Raw genomic sequence first — 15,893 nt, forward strand, 5'->3', positions numbered from 1 at the left:
CCTCGCCTGCCGTCTCCCCCCAGGAGCACTTCAACTACTACTCCATGGACGTGGCGCTGGGGCACCTCGTCTTCTCGCTCAAGTACGACGTCATCGGTGACCAGGAGCACCTGCGCCTGCTGCTGCGGTGAGCGCGGGTCGGGGGCTGCACCCCACGGCGGGTGGGAGGCGAGGGGGTCCCCCCCCGACTGGGACTGGCCCCCTCACCTGGGTGGACCTTGATGCCACCTCTCTCGTTGCAGGACGAAAAGCCGCACGTACCACGACGTCATCCCCATCTCCTGCCTCACCGAGTTCCCCAACGTCGTGCAGATGGCCAAGGCATGTCCTGCGCCCCGGGGGGCTCGCGGCACTGTGGAGGACCACATCCCCTGTGCTGGGTCCCCTCGGGCCGTGCTCAGCCAGACCCCAGCAGGCACCTTCCCAGCCTCGGGGTTGAGACCGGGGGTCCTGGGCTGCGTGTCCAGCCCGTGGCCCTGTCTGGGTAGTGCGGGTGGTGGCAGGGCCGAGGCACCAGACCCAGGGCAGCTCTGGAGCCCCCGGGTGCTGTCAGAGCCAGGCGGGGCGAACCCAAGTGACCTTGGGGTGGGAGAGCAGAGCGGGTCCCCTGTGATGGTGCACGCATGCACCCAGCCCTTTCCCACTGTCTCCTCTTGCAGCTGGTGTGCGAGGACGTGAACGTGGACCGCTTCTACCCTGTGCTGTACCCAAAGGTAGGCCGGGGGCACAAGCTTCAGGGCTCAGGTCTGTAGTGGCAACAGCCAGAGCAGGTGGAAGCTTTCCCCTTACCTGGGCTTTCTGGTTCCCACAGGGCCCCCCTCCCATCACACACGTGTGCACACATGCACACGCGTGCCCCCCACCCCGGCCCCGAGGTGGGTCCCTCTTGCTAGTGCAGTGCCCATGAACTCACCAGCCTCCCCCTGTCCTGCAGGCCTCCCGCCTCATCGTCTCCTTCGACGAGCACGTCATCAGCAATAACTTCAAGTTCGGTGTCATCTATCAGAAGCTGGGCCAGGTGGGTGCGTGCAGCCACCGCTGGGGCCGATCGGTCCCTGGGGCCTGGCACCGCTCCGGGTGTTTGCGAGCACTGGGGCTGACACCCCTGTTGAGCAAAGGAAGGGTTAAAGAGATGGCCACCAGCCCCCCCTGTGCCCCCCCGCCAGGTTTTTTTAGGGCGGCAGCACCCCCTGGCAGTTGCAGCTGGGAATTGCAGGCCAGGGAACCTGCTTGGCCCTTTGCAAGCGGCTTTCTTTCCAAGGTGCAAGATGGGGACCTTCCTTTCCCACGAGGGTCCCGAGCAGACATGGGAAAGGCCCAGCTTCTAAGCAACTCTCTGCCAAGACATTGCAGGGACTGGAGGGAGGGCGGTCAGGCTCACTGGGGTACTCAGCACCGCAGCCAGGGCGTGCTCTCCCTCTCCAGCAAAGTCTGTGTGGCCGGGGGCTGCACGCATCCTGGCCCCACGTGCTCCAGGCGGCCAGCCATGCTGCTGCACGCCGGTACTGGGAGCCTGGGGGCTGTGCGTGAACCCCTCTGCGGCCGCATGGACCGTCGGAGGCAGGCCTGCTTGCTGCCCGATGACCGTGGGCCGAGCCCGCCTGGAACAGCAGGTCCCCCTCCGTGGTGGGGCTAGCTGGCCCCCTGCCCTGCCCTGCCCTGCCCGGGGATGCCAGCTGTTAGGTTCTGGCATTGTGCCTCAGTTTCCCCAGCTGAAGAACGGCCCTGTGCAGCCGGTGGGAGGGTGGATTCCCTCAGCAGAGTCCGATTCCCCCACGCTTTGCTCCGGGGACAACGCAGACCGTCTCCGTCCCCATCCTGGCCCCGCAAGGAGCATCTCGCCCAGCAGCTCCTTGGGTGGCTGCCTGGCCTCCCCCTGCAGCCCCGCTCCCAGCCAGGGGGGCCCTGGGCAGAGCTTTCCGGCCCCCGTGCGAGCGCTCCACGTGCCGGGCTCTTGCAGACGTCGGAGGAGGAGCTGTTCAGCACCAATGAGGAGAGCCTGGCCTTCGTGGAGTTCCTCGAGTTGCTGGGCCAGAAGGTGAAGCTGCAGGATTTCAAGGGGTGAGCGAGCTCCCTCCGCCCCCGCCAGCCTGGAGCCGCGGAGGGGAGGGCGGCATCGTCCCGGAGGTGCTGACCTGGGCCTGGCGCTGCTGTCTGCGGCCGTGGGGGGGCAGGGGGGCTGCGGACGGCTGGCCCCCGCCTGAGGCCCGTGTGTGCCCGGGGGCAGGTTCCGGGGCGGGCTGGACGTGACCCACGGGCAGACGGGGACCGAGTCCGTCTACTGCAATTTCCGCAACAAGGAGATCATGTTCCACGTGTCCACCAAGCTGCCCTACACCGAGGGGGACGCCCAGCAGGTACGGGAGTGCAACCGGGCCCGACACAATCTGCACACACGTGAGCTGGCACATGCGTGCAGGGGTTTGCTCCAGCCAGCCCGACCCCTTCCCAGGGGTGAGCATAGCCCTCGTTCTGCACATGCATGATTCAATGTGCACACCCAAACACGCGTGCTACAGTCACTCTCAGTTTGTGAGAGGCCAAGGCCATGCCTGGGGGTGAAGTAGGGGGTCAGGCTGCCAGTGGGGCAGGGACCTGGGGGAACCCTGCTGTTCCTTGCCCCTCCAGCATCCCCCCAGTCTCCCTGGCACACGTCCCAGCCTGCCCCCCTACCTCATCCGGGCGGCCTGGGGCCCCAGCTTGCTGTCGGGGCTGGCGCTGGGGCTCCAAAGCTCTCCTCCAAGCCTGGAAAATGACCCCCTGCTCGTGCACTCAGTTGCAGAGGAAGAGGCACATAGGCAATGACATCGTGGCCATCGTCTTCCAGGACGAGAACACGCCATTTGTGCCAGACATGATCGCCTCCAACTTCCTGCACGCCTACATCGTGGTGCAGGTGGAGAGCCCCTGCTCCGACAACACCCTCTACAAGGTGAGGGCCCCGCGGGGCAGCCCGGGCCCCGGGCCCGGCCCCTCGTACGGCCCAGGTATGGCCCGCGGCAGGGACCTAGGGGCTGAGCCCCGGCCCCCGGGAGCAGTGGAGGTGGCGAGCAGGGGTTCAGGACTCCCAAGGACCTTGGGACCAGCGTGGGGTCTGCTCATTTTGGCAGGGGATAGGAAAGCCAGGACTCCTGGGTCCTGTTTCCAGCCCTGCTGCTCACTGCTTTGGTGTGTGGGACAGAGCGCGTGTGCCTGTTTGTCCGTGCCTCAGTTCCCCCCCGGGAGGATGACAGTACGCCTGGTTGTAAAGAGTTCTGAGTCCTAAACCAAGGGGCAGAAGGGGTGATCATTGCCTCCCAGCCTAGAAAGGATTAAAGAGCCCTGTCCACCACCCTGTGCCCTCCTAACACTGCCCGGAGACCAAGCCCAGGCGATGCAGAGACTCTTAAGCCTAAAGTCTAGCACAAGGGTGAACCCAAAGTCTGGCACAAGCCAGTCTGGCACTGGCTCAGAGGGACTGGCGGGGCTGGACCTCCTTCCAGAGGCACCCCAGGCTGTCTGCTCTCAGCAGCCCCGGGAGGGGAGATAACCTGCTGTGGGTCCCTGCTGAGGGGTCTCAGTAATGCCCGGGGGAAGAGCCCTGATGGGCTGGGCCCTGCTGGCGATGCAGCGGGGGGTCCACGAGGGGCTCTCCCGGGCTCTGTGAAGGCCTTTCTGGTTGCACCGGGGCTAGGGACTAGGCAGCTTGTGGATCAAGGCGTCTTGCACGGGCGTCCTGACCTGCCCTCAGCCAGACCAACAGCCCCGCGGCCGCGCTCTCTGCATTGCAGGTCTCCGTCACAGCCCGGGACGACGTGCCTTTCTTCGGCCCCCCGCTGCCGGACCCAGCCGTCTTCAGAAAGGTAAGGCGCAGGCGGCCGTCGCACAGGCCAGCACGCGCCCGCTCATCCGCCTGGACCGCCGGGGCGGGGAGCGCTGGGCGGGTAGAGCCCAAACGGGCGGGGGGGTCCCGTGCGCAGCGGGGCTCGGGGTTAACCCCCTCCTGGGCGGGTCCCCAGGGCACCGATTTCCAGGAGTTCCTGCTCACCAAGCTGATCAACGCGGAGTACGCCTGCTACAAAGCGGAGAAGTTCGCCAAGCTGGAGGTGAGCCCCGCCGGGCCCCTGGGGCCGTGTCCCTGGGGGGCATCATCGAAGCACCTGCCTTAACTGCCCTCCCTCCCAGCGGCCTGCTCCCGGCATCGCTCGCGGCTCCTGTCGCGCTCTCCGTGGGCTTGAGGGTCACTGAGCGGGTCATGGCAGAGAGGGTGGGGGTGGACCGCGGTGCCTGCCCCCCGCCCCTGCGGGGACCCCTCACGCACCCCTCTCGCGCGCGGCAGGAGCGCACGCGGGCGGCGCTGCTGGAGACGCTGTACGAGGAGCTGCACGTCAACAGCCAGTCCATGATGGGCCTGGGCGGGGACGAGGACAAGATGGAGAACGGCGGCGGGGGCGGCGGGGGCTTCTTCGAGTCCTTCAAGGTGAGAGGGGCAGGGGCTGGCGCTGGCTTCCCCCGGGGCGCGCTCCCACGTGCGCGACCCCCCTGCAAAGCCTGCGGTCCAGCCCTGCCCAGCCCAGCCCAGCCCAGCTGGAGGAGGGCGGGAGCCGAGCCGGGGCCCCCTCAGCCCAGACTCCGAGCCCCCCTCCGCGCCCTTCGGCGGGGCTCCCCCAGCCCCTCCCGCCGTGCCCGGGCCGGCACCCCGGGCAGCCACGGCGGGTGACGGCCGCGGCTTCCCCTTGCAGCGCGTGATCCGCAGCCGCAGCCAGTCCATGGACGCCGTGGGGCTCAGCAGCAAGAGGCAGAACACGGTCTCCACCAGCCACAGCGGCAGCTTCGGCCACAACAACCCCGACGTCGCCAAAGCCACCGGCATCGTGAGTGTCCGGAGCCCCGGCCCCATCGCCTCGTCCTGTCCCCTGCTCCCAGCCCCCGCCCGTGGTTCCCGGACCCCCCTCTCTGGTCTCTCCGGCTCCCCTCCCCGCCACCGGCCTCTGCTTCTACCGCCTCTCGATCCCCGCGCTCGGCCTTTGCCCCACGTCTTGCCTAGCTGCAGGGCTGCCCGTTGCAGAGCTGCGCGGCCCCGGGATGCCAGCTCCGAGCCCCCCGCCGCCCTGGCTCAGCCCCTCCGTCCCACCTCCCGTATAGCACCGCAAGCGCCCGCCTGTAAGCAGCCGGTGGCTCCGCGGGATGCACGGAGGGTCCCTCTGGGTGCCGCCTGGCCCTGCTCCCCGCACCAAAGCAGCCCTCTCCTCTGCCAGCAGATCCGGGCTTTATGCTCCGCGCCACCCAGGGCTGCCCCAGCACCCTCCTCCAAGTCCATAGGCCACCTAGACTTGCACTCGGGCCCTGCCACGTCCTGGTCGTGGCCCTGGGGACACCCCTGGCATCTTCCCTGCAGGCAAGATCCAGCCCCCCTCCCCCTCCCCCCCGGCATCAGCGTTCAGTAGGAGGGCTGTGTGGCCTAGTGGGTGGGAGGCAGGCCTCTGGGGTAACTCTCCCAGCTCTGCCAGTGGCTCAGTATCACGTTGTGCCTCAGTTTCCCCATGATGTGGGGGAGCGTCTGTCATGCTTCAGGGCCGGGGGTGGCTCATCCATGCTGTGCAATGCCCAGACCCGCTCGGCGGAGGGCGCTGGTGTTTGATTCCCTGCCCTGGAGGGAGCGGGGCTGCAGGCCCCTTGCTGACTCCCTCCCCCGGCTGGATTTCAGGGAGGGCGGATGGAGCGTGGGGCTGTGCCTGAGCGCCCCTGGCTGCGAGTGGAGCCCGTGCCGAGCACGGTGACACCGCTTCCCCGCTCTGGGTCCCACTGGCAGCTTTGGCTGAGCCCCCCCGCAGTTGCACCCGTGAGGTCCGGCTCCCCAGCCCTGGCCCACAGGAGGAGGGGCTTGGGCGTGCTCACGGATGCCTGCATTGGCTCCATCCCAGTCCCCTCCAGCGCACGGGCACGGGGAGCGGGTGTTGAAGGCCTCCGGCCCTTCCCTCTCTGTGCATCGTGCGGATCAAGTTCCCTGGAGGGGTTGCGAGGCCACGCCGGCTCTCGCTGCGGTGCACGCGGCCCCAGGACTGTCTGGAGGGGACACCAGAAATGCCATTCCCAATAGGAAGAAAGCAGGGACGGAGCTGCTCGGGGCAGCTTCCTCCCCACGCCGTTCCCCCCGCGCCTCTCCGCCTTGCCCTGTCCCACAGCTGTTTTGCCCCCCATGCCCCAGCAGCGCGTGCCCTACCCGCAGCACCTCCCACGGGCTTCCCGTGAAAGCCAGCCCCCGGGGATGCCCCGCACAGGTACAGTATGTCCCCTGCCTCCCTGCCCCATCCCCAGGCCTGGACAGGGCAGGTCACGCCATGGTGCTATTGATGAAGCCATTGTTACGATGATCAAGCCTTTTGTTTTTGCATGACTCTCTCTTCTTTTTTCTCTCTCTTTCTCTTTCTCTCCCCCCAACCCCCACCTTGTCCATCTCCCCATGCCCCATCTCTCTCGCTTCCTCTCTGCTGCTCTCCTCTATCCGCTTGCCAGTCATTGCTTGTCCCTGGGAAAACGCCAAGTAGGTACGGACGTCGAGGCAGCGCCATAGGGATAGGAACCATAGAAGAGGTTGATGTCTCTCTCTCTCAATCTCTCTCTCTCCCCTCTCTCTCCTGCCGCCTCATCCCCGCTGTCCCCTGCTCTGGAGCTGCCGCTTTGCATGCAGTGGGGGTCTCGGCAAGGAACCGGACCATACTGGGAACACTTTTGCCCGTCCTCTGTCACGTGTGGCCTTGGGGCTGTGGCGGGAGACAGGGCGTTGAAAGCCTCAGGGTCCCTTCCACGCCTTCACCCCGTTGGCCTGCCCAGCCCTGGCCAGGACCCTCCGAGCACCAGGGCTTTCTGCAAGCCGTGGTCCCATCACGCCCCTGCCACGTTCGGGGCTTGGCTTCGCTGCAGAGGCACCTCCGATTCTAGCTCGATTTTGCTCCTGGCACTTGTGGGTCCTCCAGCAACAGCCACAGGGCACCAGGCAGCTGCAGCTAACGTGGCAGCTGCCGTGGGGGCCTCCAGTGCCTTCCCCTTCCCCGTTGTGTGCCCAGAAAGGGCAGACGGGCTCTGCTCACTGTCGTGCAAAGACCTACAGGGCATCCTCCCGGAGCACGAGCGATCCCCGCTAACCCCAGCTCTGCAGCGAGGGCAGGCCCCGGAGAGCCCGGGTGCGGGCTGCCGGCATGGCCAGGAGGATGTGCCCTGTGCTGCTCTCGCCACAGACCGCGAGGAGCAGCGTGGCCGGCACCCCCCGCCCCAGTATTCCCAGTATCATCCCAGCATGTTCCCAGTATCGTCCTCTTCTGCCATGGCCGGGGGTTCACGTCGAGTCTGTCTGCAAACGGACTCACTGAGAGTCCGCCGTGCCCCAGCTGGCCTCGCGCCCCGCCTGCTTGGTGCATTCAGATCTGCATGAGGGCGGTGACCCCAGACTGGCTCCCTCCCCTGTCCTGCCTTTGCTCCCACTCCCACCCCCCGGAGAGTCACAGCACTGAAGCTTGATCCCTCAGGGCGCAGCACGGGTGGCCCCGTCCTCTTTGCTCGGTGCGGTCCTGAGCTGACTGGCAGCCAGGCCAGTGGTTAGAGCCAGGGCCGGACTCCCCGGCGCTGCTCCCTGCCGTAGAGCAGGGCCTTTCTCCCTGGGGGGTCCTGGGGCGGGGTGCCGCAGCCCCACACAGGGTTTGCAGAGGGCTCTGGCTGTGTTGGAGCAGCCCCACTGCCCTAGCCAGACCCCAGAGCTACCAGCACCTCCTCCCGGGGCCTGACCCCCCCTTCCTGCTGCACCTCCGCCCTTGGGGATGGCAGGTTCCCGGCCTGAGGCCACGTCCTCCAAGACGCCACATGTCCTTCACACACGTTGGGCCAAGAAGCTGTCCGGTGCCCATCACGCCTCTCCCAGCCCAGCCTGCACCCCTCGCGATGCCATGCTGTGGGGCGGGGGGAGCCCTGCCCTGGGGCACAGCCATGCTCCCATGCAGAGAGGGCAAAACCGTGGCCGTGCTCCCCACACCTTCCCAAGCACTGATCCCAGCCGCACTAGTAGAAGTGGGGGCTTTAGGTGGGTGCTTACTGGAACAGACGTGCCCAGAGCTGGCTGCATCTCATGCTGGTGCCTGGGCGCCGGATGCCCTGAGTAGGCAGGCACCACGGGTCCTCGTGCAAATGCCCCAGGGGACCCGCATAGTCACCAGTGGCCTGTCTCCAGGATCCAGACCTGTTTGTCCTTGCTCCCAACCTGGTTTACCCACCCCGGAGCGCGGGCCCCTGTACGTCTGCGTGCACGTGTGTACGGACAGCGGTGGGGTCCTCTGGAAGCCCTGCCGGCAGGCAGTCCCAGCCGTCGGTGGGGCTCTCTTACCGATGAGACGACTCTCTTCCAGTCGCTGATCGTTCCCGGGAAGAGCCCGACGCGGAAGAAATCGGGGCCCTTCGGCTCCCGGAGAAGCAGCGCCATCGGCATCGAGAACATCCAGGAGGTGCAGGAGAAGAGGTGGGTGGAGGCAGGGGCATGTTGGCTTACTGGAGCAGGTGAAGGATGTGGGGAAAACGGGGGTGATGGGAGCAGCTCTGCTGCGTGCCGGCTGCAAGATGGAGCAGCGCTGAACCAGGCTGAGATGCGGTGCCGGCAGCTCCGGGTGGGAGAGGGCTCCCCGGCCTGATTACTAGCATCTCCCCCCGGGCCCGTTTGTGCCTCGCAGGGAGAGCCCGACAGGGACCCAGAAGACCCCGGACAGCGGCCACGTCTCCCAGGAGCCTAAATCCGAGGACTCGTCTAACCAGAGCTCTCCGGAGATGCCCACCACCAAGAACAGGTGGGTTCCCCGGGGCACGAGGGGACGCAGGCCGGGCATCGAGGCAAAGGGGAGCTGGCCCCTTGAGGTGGCCTTTGCAGGAAGACAGGGACCTATGTGACATTGGCCGGGGCCAGAGACCCTGGGAACAGGCCTCCTGGCTCCGGGATGCCACCCAGACCCTGCAGCCTTTGAAAAACCAGAAACCCCCCGATCGAAGCGTTCTCATGCCGCAAGCTGGCCGCAGGCCTCCTCCCTGCAAAGCTGGCTCCCGGGCAGCTGGCATTTCCTTTGGCGACCAGTGCGAAGGTGCAAAGAGCCCTGAAATGGCCATCTGCACCTCTCTGGGGAGTGGGCTTATCTCCTCGCCACGGGCAGCTTCTCTGGACCGCGCAAGGCCTCTGGGGTGGGGAGCAGCGGTCAGAAGAGCCCTGCCGGGTGGTGTGTGCCCGGGCAGGGGCGGTGGTGCCTGACCGCCGCGTCTCTCCAGGGTGGAGGCCCTCGCTCAAAAGCCCGACGCGCTGCGGGATTTCTCCCGCTCCTCGTCCAGCGCCAGCAGCTTCGGCAGCGTGGTGGAGGAGAACGAGGGCGGCATCGACGACGACACCGGCATGGTAATAGCCCCCGGGTGCAGGGGAGGAGGCTTCTCCCCCGGCTTGGGGCACAGCCCCTACCGAACGGTGCTGACTGGGTGACACAAGTCCCGTCGGGCCTCGCCACGGCTGCAGGCTTTGGGGAGGGAGTCTCCCGGCCCCCACCCACAGCGCTCCGGTCGGGGGCATTTCCCTCACCCCCCTGTCCCCGGTTGCGTGCCGCAGGAAAGCCAGTCCTCCTCGGGGACCCCGCACAAGCGAGACTCCTTCATCTACAGCACGTGGCTGGATGACAGCCTCAGCACCGCCAGCGGGGGCAGCTCTCCAGGTACCGGCGCGGCGCGGCGCGGCATCGGGGCGCCAGCTCCCAGCGGGGGCAGGCCCTGCGCTGGGGGACACGGGGACTCCTCCGCTCACACCCATCCCCTTTCCCTGGCCCATCTGCCTTCTGCTCCCGTGATCTGCTGCTCTTTTTTCTGCTCCCTGCCCTCTCTGCTGCTATGTCGCCTCTCCTCTCCCTGGTTAGCCGGGTGCCAACACGGTGTCTGCTTCTGGCCACCTCTGCTGCAGGGCATTTGCCACCCTGGCCCCACGCTAATTGTGGCTGGCTCAGCACCCCCAGGGGCACGGTGGTCAGGCTGGCACCGAGCCCCTAGCCACAACAGGCCTGATCCTGCTCCACCGATCGGGTACCGTTGCGTGATCCTATTGCAGCCCGCTTGAGTCCAAGAAGCTGTTAAAGCCCAAGGTGGGTGAGACCTCCTTGCAGCTTTCTGGACGATAACAACGTGATGCCCTAGTGCATTTTCAGCGACGCGTGTTGTGGGGCGGGCTGAGAACCAGGCCCTCAGCAACATGCACGTCTCTGTTACCCACTCGCCTCTGCGTAGCATTAAGCATCTCACCCTGCCGGGAGCGCTCATCTCCTCCCATCTCACATCTGCGTCTCTCTCCCCGCTTCACTTTCAGGCCCCTCTCGGTCTCCTCAGCCAGACGCCAGAAAATCTGGGGACCCGGCTTGTCCAGAGATCAAAATCGAGCTGGAGAGATCGGAGCGGCACACACCCCACCTGGTGAGAGCGCCGCGGCGGGAAAAAGAGGGGAGGAGTGCGCAGGGCGCCCAGCAGAGACAGCTGGGGATGTATGCGTGCATCAGGCCCCAGCTGAGGACTGCCATGAGCTCAGCAGGATGTGGGGGGGATTGTGGAGGGGCCTCGGAGGAGCAGGAGACGCGGTCTGTGCCCCCGGGCGCTGTGGTTTGTACTAGGTTTGCAGGAGAGAAGCAGCAGGAATTCCACCCCCCAGACACACACACACATGCACATAAACACATGCCTGTGCACCCACACACGTACATAAATGCATGACTGTACACATGCACACATGCATGCACAGACACGGATGCACACACATATACGCATGCACAGACACGGATGCATATGCACATACACGTGTGTGCACAAACCCATGTGTGCACACCCATGCGTGCACACAAGTGCATGCACACACGCACGTACACAAAGACGTGTACACAGATGCTTGCGCACACACACATTCATGTACACATACAGGGGCACATGTGCACACCCATACAGGGCTCTGCAGGACAGAGCATCTCATGAGCTGTGTCAGAAATCCCAGCCCCAGGGCAATGGTTTGCCTCTCGCTCACTTCGCAGACAAGCCCAGCGCTTGTTAAACTTTTCCGAGCTGTCGATATTCCAGCCTTGAATTCCACTGATGTGTCGGCTAAAGGAGTCTGAGCACGAGGCTGCGCGGACAGGAAGCCTTTCCAAACGCCTCGCCCCGACCCGTAGCAGTAACGGAGGTTTGGGCTCACTGCCAGAACAGTGCCAGATTTTTTTGGCTCATCTCAAAATGTTTCCTTGTTTCGGTGATGTCCAGAATAGCGTCACTGTGACCCAGGTTGAAACGTTGCATGTTGGAGTGAATTAAGGGTGTTTTGTTTTTAATCATGTGGAAGGACATTTGCAAACAAAAAGCTGTTCTGGATCTAGTCGCCGCTTGTTTTGTAACTCGAGGGGTTCAGTGAATCCGGGACGAGCTGGTTGCGTGTAGCCCCGGTGCACTATCCTGGCCCTGAAGCTAGTTCGGTCTGAAGTATTTTGCTCGAAGTCTCATGCTGCCTTGGCCAGCAGTTCTGGGCATGGGGGCAGGGATGAGCAGCAGGAGAGAGTTGCCCCCCTGAGCGTCAGGCCCTGCTTTCTGTACAAATGTCAGGGCGCCCTGGATGGACAGGGTTGCTATGGTCCCTGTAACACAGGTGCAGGGTGGCACCGAGCTAAACCCCCTGGCCTTGTGCTGGGGCGTGCCTCCTCGTCTCCGTCCCTGCCCGGCTCCTGCTGGAGGGAGGGGAGAAGCGGGCGCGGAGTGTGTGTCCCCGATGTCGTGGCTCCCTCTGGCTCCGATTAATGTCCTCCTCTTTGTGTGTCTGTCTGTGCAGAGCTGCTAGCCCTCCCTCCCCGGCCTCCGTGGATGCGTGCTCCTGCCAGGTCAGCACCGCCTTGCTTCTGCCTGCTTCCCCCTCTTGGATTCAGAGCTGGGCACGTTGGGCAGATGCACCTGGCCGCAGCGGCCTGCCAGGGAGGTGCTGACTGCCTGGGGCACGCACCGTGCGTCCCTCAGCCCTCCGCGAGCGGGGTCACCGCCCCACGTCCCTAGCCGGGGCCCGTACGCCCCAAATCGCTCCCAACCTCACCCCGTGGGCATCCGCAGAGCTGGGCTGGCTCATAGCCAGAGCCCAGCTGGTTTTGCCCTTGTCCCTGGATGTGCCCAGAACATGACAGCCTCATCTCTCCTCCCGGGCCCCGGGCCCTGCCCAGCACCGTGCAGCCTGCCTGAGCGGGTCCCTGCCAGTGCAAGGGCCAAGGACTGCCCAGACCAGGCCATACGGCATTTGTTTCTGCTTGTTGCCCTCCCTCCCTTTCTGCCCAGTAGCCCCAGTCCCGTGTCTCCCCACCCCAGCCCTGCCCTGTCTGTTCTTGGCCCTGGCTCAAAGGAGATGGAGTTGCGGGGGTGTTGGGGGACAGCTCTCTCGTGGCCCAGCCCAGCCGCCTCCTGACCCGCTCCCCTTCTCCCGCAGCACCCACAGAAGAAGCACAAGCTGAAGGACTTGCGGAGGGTCCCGCTCTTTGTCACGGCAGACAGCCTCTGCCCCATCGCCAAAGCCAGCCTGCCGAAGCCTGCGTCCTAGACGGCTAGACCCACGCTCCCGCCTGCCTTCCCGCTTCCAGGCTGGGCAGCAGCTTCCCTGCGGCGCGGAGAGCCCGGGAGCAGCGACGACGTGCGAGGGGCTCCCGCCACCGCTCTCCTGCTCCCACAGCTGCTGCGAGACCTTAGAAGAGGGTGGCAAAGACCCCGCTCCTCTCCGCCCCCACGACGGCCACCCATCGTGCTCCCGGCCCCGGCCCCAGCCCCCCGGGTAGCCGGGTCCGATCGCTGCACGTGGCCGACGGGACTTGCAGACGAAGCCGGACACGTCCTGCCCCTCCAGCTCTCGCCTGCTGAACCGTGATGTGCCCCGCAGAGCTCTGGCACGGCGAGTCCTCGGAGGAGCCCTGCCAGCAAGGAAGCCACATGCACCCAGGTGCCCGCAACCACCAGGTGACGCGGGACGGTAGAGCTGGGACTCATCCATGGCAGGACAATCCCCCCCGGCAGCTAGATCCAGCCTCCTCTAGGCACCACCTCCTCTGGGTGAGCTCTGCTCCCATCCCAGCCTCGGGTTAGCTGATGGCAGGCCTGGCTGGTCTCCTCCTGAGGTCCTTGCTAGGGCACTTCACCCCAGCCCCTTGCCATGCCCGTGCGCTGCCCAGGCTGCTCGCAGCCTCCAGGGGCACAGGGGTCGGCCGAGGGGAAAGGCGCGGTGCGGCAACTGGGGTGAAGCAGACCTACTCAGTCCCATAGGCAGGGACACGGGCAGCATCCAGGACTTCCCATGACCTTTTGTAGCCTTGAAACACCCCCAGTTGGCAAGTCTCGGAAAAAGGGGGTGTCATGTAGATGCTCCCTCCCTGCTTGGCCTGAGCCCCCATCTGCTCCCCATGGCTGCGCAGGCAGGGCAAGGTGGCCCCGATCCCTGGAAGGCCGCTTACGGAGGCTATCGCGGCAGCTGATGCTCTGGGGGTTGGGCTGCGGTAACCAAGACCCCTCAGCAGCCCCAGCCCCATTCACCAGTTTCCCCCAGCAGAGCCCACACCACCCAGTCTCATCTCCTTGTCAAATGAAGCCTCAAAGTCACGAGCCCCGCAGCAAGTGGGGGGGCTTTTGCCCCGTCACAAGGGTCCCTGCACCCCAGAGAGACCCAGGCTGCTGTAATCCAGCACCCTCTGCCCAAGGGAGGGACCCCAGCCCAGGGGTCCCCAGAAGCCAGGGAGTGGAGGGCACCGGGGCCACAGGACTCATGCCACCCTTTAGGGAAGGCATCTCCAGCTACAGACGTGGGCGCATCCCCCGGATATAGGACCAAAGGGGTGAAATGGGTGGGGTGAAGTAGCCAGGGACAGGAGTGGGGGCAGCGCCTAGTGCAGAGGATTCCCATGAGCTCCGGTTGGGAAAGGGCCACTGCAGCGTGTTCACGCGCCCCCAGCCCTGGGCAGGCGTGGCACAAACACCCCCGGCGGGGGGGGGGGGGGGGGGGCAGACGCATGTTTATCCCAAAGAGCCGCTGTGCATTGACTAGACAATCCTGACGAGACCTGCCAGAGCCATAGGACTTAACCCCTGCAAGCCCAGCGGACACGCACCCTCCATCCCTGCACCAAACCAGACACGCAGCGTGTAGCAAAGCTCTCAGTCCACCCAGCCCTGGCACCGGCGAGACACCGGGCAGAGTTATTTGATGCAGGGTTTTCAGTCAGGGCCGTTGCTGCTTTCCTTCCTCTCTCCCCCCTGCAAAGTTTTCTTGCACAACTTCTGTTTTAATGAAGGATCAAACCAACCCCGAAGTTTCCAGCTTTTCCAGAACTGGGTTTTGCAACCAACAGGCTGAGTGTGTCACCAGAAAACAAACCCATTTCTATCTGTCATCCAGACCCGGAGACCTGGCTTCCCCCAGCCTGGCAAGGGGCCTCCCAGGAGGTTGCTGGGGGAAGATCTTGATCCCAAAGGGCATTTCCCACCAAGAAAATGCTGCTGGTAAAGCCATTTGGTGGCTGTTGCATTAGCATTTGTTTTAAAGCCACTACCCAGGGGCTCCTTGGCACCACACTGGGTGCCCCCATGGATAAGGCCATAGCCCTCCCAATGCACTACAGAGCAGGGCCTCGTTCTCCGGTACATCATGGATTCAGAGGGTGGTCTGCTGCTGAGAGCACCCTGGGAGCCTGCTAGCAGCTGAAGCAGGATTACGTGAATATATAGCCATGGGTACAATTAAATTCGGGGCTTTGTGTTGCATAGTTGTAAAAAAACAAAACAAAAAACCCACCCCTTCTCAATGGCTCCCCCCTGCCGGCAGGAAGGTACGGCTCCATGACGTGTAAGTAACTTTTCAACTGCCTACTGTATGTGTAATACATCCCACGAGCGTCTGGGATTCCTCTACGTCTGTGTTGTACTCATTTTTTTTTTGAAGGCACAACATACGCTGAGTCAAATCCTAACTTAATGTTTGGACACTCGGGTTTCCACCCCCCACCCTTTCTTTTTTTAAATCCGAGATGGTGTTTGTGTATCCAGTGACTGATGTATAAAATAAAGTTCTATTTATCGCTATTGTTAAGAAGATTCTATTTGTAAAAATGCTTTTTAAGATATACAGGCTCAAAAAAGGAATAAACTGGAAAACCTGCGCTGCTCCTGGCTGGTTTGTGTGGCAGGGCAGGGCAGGGGTGGGAGTAGGACTGTAAAAGCAACTGATAACGTATCATGAGGTACAGCGCGGCCTGGGGGTCCCCGTTCCCTTGTGGCTGGAGGCCTCCGCGCCCCGGGCTGGGGTCGTGCGGGAGCTGGGGCCCCGCAGCGGGCCCTGCCGAGCAGCCGGACACGACCGGTGCCCGCAGCCCACGGGGGACAAGCCACGCGGCATCGCTCCTTCCAGGCAGCTCCGTGGCCGCAAACAAACGTCCCGGCCTCCAGCCCCACGGCTCTGGACTGGCGCACGGGCGGCTGGAACAAGTCCTCTCGGGCACGGCAAATACGATGGCCCTCGGCCCGCAGCGGCTGGGCAAAGCAAGAGGAAAAGCCGGGCCCGGGGCATGCCGCCCCTGCGCAGGGTCAAACCCCCAGGCCCTGCCCGGCAGCGCGGGGCCTTGGCCCCCAGGCCGTGAGGCCGCGGCCGTGCAGGACTGCCCTTGCCGTGGGGCCAGCGCGTGCGCGCAGGGAGCGAGTCAAGGGGCCCAGAAGGGAGCAGCTGAGCCAGCCCGGCCCTGTGGTGCGCGGTGCTGGGCCTCTCCGTGTGGGTGCTGAGGGCCTGGGTTCAGGTCCTGGCCTCTCCTGTTTTGCAGGGAGACGCCGGCCTCTTTCCATGGCGGGGCTGGGCGCTGCGCCTCAAG

General features: G+C 64.7%; 1 protein-coding gene across 4 annotated transcripts in view; it reads left to right on the plus strand.

Moving 5' to 3' along the window:
• Window positions 1-15,190, plus strand: part of RAP1GAP (RAP1 GTPase activating protein) — a 51,376-nt gene extending 36,186 nt beyond the window's left edge. For 3 of the 4 annotated variants that reach the window (XM_090023363.1, XM_090023361.1, XM_090023364.1), the window contains 19 exons: window positions 24-127; window positions 243-321; window positions 660-713; window positions 935-1,018; window positions 1,961-2,061; window positions 2,228-2,357; window positions 2,777-2,932; window positions 3,771-3,842; window positions 3,999-4,085; window positions 4,319-4,459; window positions 4,722-4,853; window positions 6,496-6,573; window positions 8,376-8,485; window positions 8,694-8,807; window positions 9,277-9,400; window positions 9,605-9,707; window positions 10,349-10,452; window positions 11,843-11,891; window positions 12,482-15,190. In XM_090023363.1, coding sequence (XP_089879489.1) covers window positions 24-127; window positions 243-321; window positions 660-713; window positions 935-1,018; window positions 1,961-2,061; window positions 2,228-2,357; window positions 2,777-2,932; window positions 3,771-3,842; window positions 3,999-4,085; window positions 4,319-4,459; window positions 4,722-4,853; window positions 6,496-6,573; window positions 8,376-8,485; window positions 8,694-8,807; window positions 9,277-9,400; window positions 9,605-9,707; window positions 10,349-10,452; window positions 11,843-11,851 — 1,782 coding nt within the window. In that variant the 3' untranslated portion in view covers window positions 11,852-11,891; window positions 12,482-15,190. The remainder of the gene's footprint in view (window positions 1-23; window positions 128-242; window positions 322-659; window positions 714-934; window positions 1,019-1,960; window positions 2,062-2,227; window positions 2,358-2,776; window positions 2,933-3,770; window positions 3,843-3,998; window positions 4,086-4,318; window positions 4,460-4,721; window positions 4,854-6,495; window positions 6,574-8,375; window positions 8,486-8,693; window positions 8,808-9,276; window positions 9,401-9,604; window positions 9,708-10,348; window positions 10,453-11,842; window positions 11,892-12,481) is intronic. The other variant, XM_090023362.1, reaches the window with a different exon arrangement.
• Window positions 15,191-15,893: the final 703 nt, after the last annotated feature.

This window comes from Crocodylus siamensis, chromosome 12 (genome assembly GCF_052110815.1).
Source record: "Crocodylus siamensis isolate JL-2025a chromosome 12, ASM5211081v1, whole genome shotgun sequence".
NCBI lineage: Eukaryota > Metazoa > Chordata > Crocodylia > Crocodylidae > Crocodylus > Crocodylus siamensis.